This window comes from Phocoena sinus, chromosome 11 (assembly GCF_008692025.1).
Source record: "Phocoena sinus isolate mPhoSin1 chromosome 11, mPhoSin1.pri, whole genome shotgun sequence".
Taxonomy (NCBI): Eukaryota; Metazoa; Chordata; class Mammalia; order Artiodactyla; family Phocoenidae; genus Phocoena; species Phocoena sinus.
The window spans coordinates 31,625,426-31,634,476 of NC_045773.1; the positions used below are offsets into that span (position 1 = coordinate 31,625,426).

At 43.3% G+C, this 9,051-nt stretch overlaps 1 protein-coding gene across 39 annotated transcripts in view; it reads right to left on the bottom strand.

Moving 5' to 3' along the window:
* The window catches only part of SLMAP (sarcolemma associated protein), a 152,813-nt gene extending 145,440 nt beyond the window's left edge, over positions 1-7,373 (bottom strand). For 36 of the 39 annotated variants that reach the window (XR_004352364.1, XM_032650517.1, XM_032650515.1 and 33 more), the window contains exon 1: positions 5,423-5,656. Coding sequence is in view for 37 of the 39 variants with exons in the window: in XM_032650517.1 (XP_032506408.1) it covers positions 5,423-5,620 (198 nt within the window). In the remaining 2 variants the exon portion in view is untranslated. Of the gene's footprint in view, positions 1-5,422; positions 6,736-6,936 lie in introns of those variants that run through there. The other 3 variants (XM_032650488.1, XM_032650490.1, XM_032650518.1) reach the window with 3 other exon arrangements.
* Between the last annotated feature and the right edge of the window lie 1,678 nt (positions 7,374-9,051).

Sequence of the window (9,051 nt, forward strand, 5' to 3'; positions counted from 1 at the left end):
TAAATTTAAGCCAAGGAGTAAAGTCAAATAACTAAGTAGAACAAAAATGTTTTAAGTGTATACACCAACCATATTTTTAACAACTTGAAATAATAGACAAAATATTTCATTAACTTTCCACTACTGTTAAAAGTAACATAGAAGGAAATGATGATGTGCTGTGGATACATAACCAGGCCTTCTGAACACGTTTACATTAATGCACATTAAATATAACATGTCAAATACATGTCTTTCTCTTAATGACCTTTGTAACTTCTGTAAATAAAAACAAAAACAAACAAACAAAAAAAAACCAGATATCTGTTGAAACATAATACAAACAAAATCAATGAACGTATGATCTGCCACTCTCCCCAGAAGCTGAGGCCAGGATCTTTGCAGTCATATGGAAGGAAGAAGGAAGAAACAATCCTGGTTGTCAAATTCTGCAGATTTCTCCTTTGCAGTGACTTTCTTGCAATGTCCTTGAAACGTGCCACATCATTCCTGCTTCTATGCCTTTACTTGAGCAATTCTTCCCACCCAAAACTCCTTTCCGACTGACTCCATCTACATTCTGCCCTATTCAAAAAGTCCTAAGGTCTAGCTCAAATTGCATCTCGTCCATGAAACCATCTATCCATGAAACCTTTCCTAAAATCTCCAGTCCATACAGACCTTCTCTCTTTGCTGAAGTCCTAACAGACAAGTTAACACATTTGTCTTTTTTCATTTTCTGGCATTTAGTCATTTTCTTTCCTACTATTAACCCGGCCCACACCCCTACAACATGACATCATATCTAAAATTTTACAAAGCCTTGGAATAGCAAAACGGTTAAGAGCTTGGATTCAAGGGTCAGAAAACCTCAGTTCAAATCCCACCTCTACCATTTATTAGCTATATGAACTTGGGCAAGTTAACCTAATCTAATCACTCTGTGCCTTAATTTCCTCATATGTTAATATGGGAAAAATAAGCACCTATCTTAGATATTTAAGTATTAAATAAGTTAACACGTAAAGCATTTAGAACAGGGCATGGTACAATGTACACAATAAGTTTAGTTAAGCTAACAGTTACCCGTTTTTACTTGCTCCATGCCTCTCTACACGTGGACGTTTTATCACTCTTAAATAATGGTTTTGGTATGTCAATGCTCGGCATAGAACTCTCCTGGGCCTTCCATAACCCATGGGTCCATGCCCTTAGTTTGGCAACAAAGGCATTCCACAACCTGGCACCAGGGTATCTACTCAGCTTCAGTTACTCAACATCTACTTAACAAGAAATAATAGGAAACAGACACATAAGGCAGAGACCTTCTCCTCCAAGGTCTGAAAACTAATTCCAAAAACAAGGCAGAAACATGAAAACACCACACACAACGAATGTTCACCCATAGCTACTATCCAAGACCTTCTATCCAACAAAATCAGTTTCCTCAGTGTTTGGAAGATGTCCAAATCATTCAAAATAACTTGCTTTTGTCTGTTTTATTCCACCCTCATCCCCTCACACACAAACACAACCCATAAAAGCACCCTTTCTTAACCTGTACCTGTCCACTCCTGTTTTGAAGTCTAATTCAAACACCACCACTCTCTTGCCATTTCAACTTATATAATACTGTCTTATCTCAAATCAACTGTTCTCAAGGTGTTTAGTCACCCTCTCTATCCAAATATAAGCCCCTAAAAAGGAGTAACAATTTCTTACCAATTCTCATCATTTTCCCCCCATGCCCCCACCCCACCACTATGCTCTCCACTGAAACAGATCATGATAGAACAGGTGCCCAAAAATAAGTGCTGAATTTAAGTAAAAAAGTGAACCTGGAAGTAGACAACTACTACTACTACTTACTACTAGGTAAACTACAGTGAGACTGGAAATAAACTACTGTGTCCACCACTAGACTATCGCTGGTCCACAAAGCCTCAAATCAAATAGGGCCATCCAAATCAGAAGGAGGCAGTCCACTTACTATCTCTTCTATGTAACCACCATATGGGTAGATTTGCTTGTTCAGTGGTACCTTGAGTCAATAGAAGGGTTAATGACCATCCTATAATCTGCCATCTAATTTGAAGAGTATGACCTCCAAAAAGGAGTGAAGGATGATACACAGGGCCAGAAACCAAGCAGGGCAATATCCAACTGCTACATCCCTGAGTAGGTGATTTGGGGAAGCTTATTAAATTCCACTCTCTGGCAAACCTGTCACCCTCCAGCATGCAGGTTTTAAGTACCATAACACATTCCATGAACTTAGCATTAAAAAATGTCACATAGATTTCCATCTGCCTACACTCTGCAAATTTCCTACAATAAACATGTATTACTTGAATAATCAGAAAGTTTTAAGTGTTTATAATTTCTTCCAGCTTTTAATGGTTCTCCCATAATGATGAATGCAGAATGCAACACTCACAAATTCAAAGTCAACCAAAGGGCATATTACCCCAATTTTCCACTTCCCAGGTAAGGTGCCAATTGGGGGCAAAGTTCTTCACATGTTTCAATTTTAAAAATTACTTCCACCTATGCCATCACATGAAAGAAAAAAATGTCTCATTACCTTCCTGAGATTCCACAGCACTACAGCAAATTGCAAAGACCTGCCTAGATGGTTCCCTTTCCCCCTGACCCCAAACACCCTCTTCTCTAAGGACTGAGCCCTTATTAAGGGCCAGGAACAGGGTGCTAAGTGATTTACATGACTATCTCAATGCTGGAAACAACAGTAGGTACTATTATTATCCCCAGAAGAGAAAACTGAAGTTTAAAGATGTCTGAGGAAAAAAACAAACAAACAAAAAGAACATGCCTGAGGCAATGCTTAAAGAAGGAGGGGATTCTAGTGTTGTAGGAAGAAATTTGCTGGGAAAATATATTAGGCCCTAGGGACTTCTGTTATGATAAAATTGTAACAAATCCTCATACCGGAAATTTATTACAGAGAAAACAATAAATGATATTTGGTCTAATTGTGGGTTTTCTTTGTAACTGTGTACCTCACGCTACCTGGCACATAACAGATGCTCAATCAAAACCTACTGTCTGGGGCTTCCCTGGTGGCACCGTGGTTAGGAATCCGCCTGCCAACGCAGGGGACAAGGGTTCGAGCCCTGGTCGGGGAAGATCCCACGTGCCCGGAGCAACGAGGCCCGAGTGCCACAACTACTAAGCCTGCACTCTAGAGCCCATGAGTCACAACTACTGAGCCCTCGTGCCACAACTACTGAAGCCTGCGTGCCTGGAGCCCGCACTCCCTAACAGAAGCCACCACAATGAGAAGCCTGCACACTGCAACGAAAAGTAGCCCCTGCTCGCCGCAACTAGAGAAATCGAACGTGCAGCAAGGAAGACCCAACGCAGCCAAAAATAATAGATAGATAGAAAAATTTTTTTTAAAAATAATAGAAGAGGGACTTATGCTTCAGGAAAGGCTGAGTAGGTGTACTTTTCCTTATTTCTCCTGCTGAGAACAAATTAAAAGATTAAAAAAAAAAACAACAACCTACTGTCTGTCCAAACCTAAACTTTAAATAGTTAATTCTTAAAACAATTTGATCACATGGCAATATCTGACAGGTTGCTTTAAATAGACTAAGTGGTAGGTGGTAAAATAATCAATAGCTATATCTACCCCTAAAGTAAAGGCCTCACATCCTGAGTATGTTTTAGAAAGAAAAAAAAGTTCAAATGGTAGAAATAAGCTGCATATCCTTTAAAGACAAGGTTTTCTAATAACAAATTTCATTCAAAATTTCAACATATTTCAATTTATACAATAAACACTCACTATTGATCTATCCTTAGTCATCTCAAAATAAATCAAAGAAGGTACATTTGCAATGTACTTTAAGAAACGTATTACCTGATTAAGTTTCACCTTAACTGTTGCCCAGGGACATAAAAGGACAAAAATGTAAAAGCTGATTAAGGCAACTATCTATGTTTGAATTTGACTGCCGGAAAGATGAGTTCTTTAAATTACTATAGGTAACCTATGAGGTCTTTCAGGCACCCAAACTTTACTTTCCAGGGAGAAAAAAGGATCTGTTCCACAGGTAAATAAATGAGCATCTGGTGTTATACAGAAAAATTAACATACTTTTTAGTTTTTATCCTACATACAGAGTAGGATATAGATATTACGCAAGCACACAGCACTTGGGCAATCTTTTCCTCCTTTCTCTGAAAAACGATTTATATAATAATTCCTTAATTCAGAAGTAACGCTTTCTCTCTTCCTTTTGAGGCTCAGGTTTCTTTCATTTCAAAACAGTACTCTTGTAAAAGACTTAAATTCTTCTTTTAAAAAAGACTTAATCATTTAACTCAGAAAGAGGGACCAAAAAGTCAGGAGGTGAAACCGGAGATATTCTTATTAGTCTTACATAACTTACTCTAAGTTGGAACTAATTCAGTAGCTTAACTAAAACTTGAGGTTTAAGCACAAACATGAGCTCTTTAGTATATTCTCCTCACACAGAGATAGTTTTAAAACTTGAAAGGGTCTTACTCAATTTTTTTCTTGTATTCTTACAATATAAGCAACCACATGTATAGTTAATTAGGATGCCAACATAAAAATGCTAAAATCGTCAGTCACTTATAATGAAGAGCGCTAAATTCAAGCTATCACATCCACGTAATGCAATAACTGATAGAGCTGGATATAATTTCAGAAAATAAATTAATTTTTAACACTGATTTTTAAATATCACCTCTGTAAGTAGGCATTAAGTGCTTTTATTAAGCGCTGAAGAGAACATCAAAAAGTGATTTTCAAAAGCAATTGGTATACGTTCACCCAACCTGCAAACAAAACTCTGAAATCGTAAAGTTAGTTGTTCATGCTTAATTAAATTGGCTTTGATAATTGCAAATTATCCCTTCGTAGGTAAATATGTATCAAATCTTCCAAAATAAATTTACACAAACACTGTCCTTGCTAGAAAAGCCCTGATCTGAACTCAACTAAAAGCTACTGTGTTAACTATGTCTCACCACTAAGTCATTTGAGCCCCAGAGTAATACCGGCCGCAGATTCCCTGCATTGCTTTGGGAACTGCTGCTTACTTCATCAAGCACTGAACTGCAAATTCACCTTTCTAAAAAGACTGAAAGCAAGAAGCCAAGTTTCGCTATCTAGTTTTCTAAAATGAATTAGGGTTTGGGATTTCACTGGGAATGACCACGTTATCAAGATGCCATCGCCCTCTCGAGGCATTTAATTAACAATACCTTCTCTGTTTTCTATTCAACCACCTCAATCAAATTTCCACTAGAACCAGACACACAAAAAGTTGGTTTCATGGCCTTGCTGAAAGTCTCCTCTGGGTGCAAGCCCTGGGATCCCACGTTCATTATGCAGAAGGGGCAAAGGGAAACGAAAAGCAACAATTGTTAGACAACGTAGTGACATTACCTTGCCCGTCTTGTGATCAAACCAGACGAGAGCATGGTTCCTTGACAGCACTTTGCAATCAAAGGTAGCATTATTCTGTGCTGGTCGACAGCGGGCCACCGAGCGGCCGATTTTAATAGGCTCGTCCAGGTAGACATGACGCTCCTGAAACGGGTGTGAGTTCGGGCGACAAGTGAAGATGGCCAAGGCTGACGGCATCGAGGACAGACTTGGGGTGTCTCTCCTACCAGGGACAAAGAGGAGTTCCACCGGATCCGGACTGCCCTTCACAAGCCTATACCCCTATCCCCCCCCAAATTTTAAATTAAAGCAGACTGCACATTGTCTAAGCATAACCAGTGAACATCAAAAACTCTTCACTGCGGTGGGAAGACAAGCCAGCGCAAGCCCCATCACCTCCTTTAAAACCCAGCAGGGCCCTGATCACAAAAAGTCCCCAACCGGCAGCTTTCAGTCCATCTTCTTCCCTGGGAACAAAAGGCTCAAACATTGGACAGCTTCGGCCAAGAAAACTCCTAGAAGACAGTTTGAGGACTGGAGGTATACAACCAGATGAGTCACACACCAATTCTTGTGTTTTGTTTGGGATCGCGGCCGCTTTCCCCCCTCGGTGGCGGAAATGTTGCAGCACTGCAGCATGAAGAAAGGGTCGGTGCGGCCAGAAAGGTCCTTTCGGGTGGAAGAAGGGTGGTGTAGCTGAGCACCTCTGAGCAGCCACCGCCCGTCCTCGAGGGCCTCGGGAGTGGAGGGACGAGAGGCGATGGGGGCGGTTAAGGGGTCTAGACGGCCAGCGGGACAGTCTGCATTGCCCCTGCTGCGCGGAGGCCGGCCGGGAGGTGGCACGGGGTCCCCGGACCGCCGTGGGCCGAGGCGGCGGTGGCTGAGGTCCTTGGCACGAGGAGCGGGGACCGGCGGGGGCGCGGGCAGCGGCCGAGGCGGGACTCCGGGGCACCTGGCGGGCGTCCCCGCGACCAGGGCGGGGATCCGGCTCCGCAGGCGGGTGCGGACCGAGCGAGGCGCGACCCGGGGGAGGCTCCGGGGTCTCGACCCGCAGGAAGTTGGTCCCCGAACACCTGGGCTCCTGGCTGCTGCTCAGCACACCGGCCGCCTCCTTTTAGGGTCGCCCCCGCGAGGGTCGCATCTCAGGGGCGGCAGCCGAAGCTCCGGGCTGACGAGGAGGTGGGGGAGGGAGGCCGGCCCGGAGGTTGGGGGAGAGGCCTGGAGGCCCCGGGCTGGGTCCGCCGCAGCCTCCACCACTCGCGGCCGGTGGGACACCCTCAGGCTGTGCCCGACGAAGCAGAAAACTTTCCGATCTGGTGGGGCAAACATGAAAACAAACGGCCGTCAGCCGCCGGTGCCCGCCCGCCTCAGCCTTCGCCCCTCTCAACCCACCCGAGCCAGCCCCCGCGACTGGCCACGACCTCGGCCGACCTCTCTGCGGACGGGCTGCGGGGATTGGGCGCCCGGACGCCACGACGGGTCCAGCTTCCCTTGCCGCCGCCGCCTCTACTTACCTTGCCAGCGCCAGCCGCCATAGTGACTCTGACTGAAACCTACCCGGTGCACCGCCACGGGAACGCGCACCCTTCAAGGGCCCTCCTACCCTCTCTCCCGCGCCGTAGTCCGGAAGTCACGTGATCGATGCCTCGGAAGCCATGATGGACAAGGGCAGAAAAAGAGGGCAAGCTAATTTTTAACAAGCCTCCGAACGCCATCTTAGTTAAGGGTTAGACGCTTCAGCACCGTGGGACAACCTGTACCATTTTGGTTAAGGGCAGGAAAAAAATTTGACCTGTTGAAGGTTTTCTAAACATAACTTGCCAAATTCCTACTTTAGCGTCTTGGTGAAAGGCGCCTACTTTTACTAAATTTTATTCACTATAGTCGTCGTTGAAAATACCACTGAGCAAGGCGAACAACCCCATCCAAAGGAGAGGTTATTAGCATCCATCTTAGCTGTGGGCAGCACAGTCCCCCACAGCCGCCTTAGGTGTGAGCAACTAAATTCCCACAAGCCTTGGGATTTGTGCATCTAAAACAAGGTCTATCCTCCCCTTGCTGAAGTCTTCACTGTGTTATCCTGCCCGGAGGAACACTCTTTCTTAGTCCCTGCATTCCATTTCAAACAACCTTTCTTCTCACTGGGCCTGTCTTGTACCCCAGGGCTCCTAACTCAGATTCAACCCCGGAATGAATGTGACTTCATAAAGTTTAACATCACGTTGCTTCCTGAGAGTGGTCGAACAATTTCTAATATGAAGAAAGGGGGACTGCTTCCACTCAAAACATTAAGGTAGATGAGGAGTCATTAGTCCGAAGAAGGAAAGATTTTGCAAAATCTAAACGAAAATTTCAAGAAAAGACAGTGGGAGTGAGTCTTACTCATTTAGAATCAGTGGTGGCTTCATTCTTCAGTTTCCTTTGACAACAGGCTCCACCACTTTGTGACCTTGGGCACGTTTCTAAACCTCTTCAAGCCTCGTTTTGTCATCTATTACACGGAGATAATACTTAACTCACTTCTTGTGAGAATTCAAGGTAGTAATCCATTTGCTCCTAAAAGAGTAACTACTTTGCATTTCAATTCTTATATACAGGGTTTGGGCCCTATCCTAAGCTCTGTGCTGGGCCCTGGGGACGCATAGGTGAACAAAACCTCAATCCATGCCCTCTGAGAGTACACCTGAGTATTGTGAGATAGGGATGGGGAGAGGAAGGTGACAAACAGAGATAACTTCACTTTGATGTAATTAAGGCTAAGTTGGAAACAAGCACTGGGTGCTAAAGGGGTCAGAGACGGCCTTCTACAGGAGGTAACTGAACTGAAACAAGGCTGGTAGGAAAACGGCAATGAATATGGTATTTGATGAATGGCTTCAGAAGTTTCCAGGAAGAAGGTTTAGCAAGAAAAAGAATAAGGCTATTTGAAATGGTGGACCAATGTGTCTGGCACATAATAGTAACTCAATAAATATTTGATACGTGATTGAAAATTACATACTGTTACTCATTACAGGATAAAGTAGGAGTGGCACAAAGTAAGTCTGGAGAGGATATGTGTTAGATTATAAGGACCTTATATACTTTTCTAACACTCTTCACTATTTCAGCAGATATGTATTGAATTATTACCATGTTCCAGGTACTTTTTTTTCCCTTTCTTTCCAGGTACTTGATTCTGGAGAAAAATAAGGATATCTTGAAAAGTTTTAATATAAGAGGATGAAATTTTTCACTTGTGGTAACTTTTAGACTTCTGTGGAGTAAAGTAATATAGAACCCGCCACATCCCCTAATGAGTTCTGTGCATGAACTTATAAGTCATTTATGCATTCTTGTCATTCATTCACTCTATAAATATTTAATTTGAATGTGGGAAACAGCTACTGCGACAGGCTCTGGAAATACAACAATTAAAAAAGAAAGACTCCCTTGAGTTACTTACAATTTGGTTGATGACACAATAAGATTCTTGCTGTAATGAGTTTATCAAGAGGAATGGGAGCATGGCGGAATAGTTTAAACTGAGATGAAAAATGAGTAGGAGTAGGCCAGCTAGTGTGATAGTAATGGGATAATGAAATTTTAGGCCAAGGAAACATTACAGACACCCAGAGACTCGGGAGAAA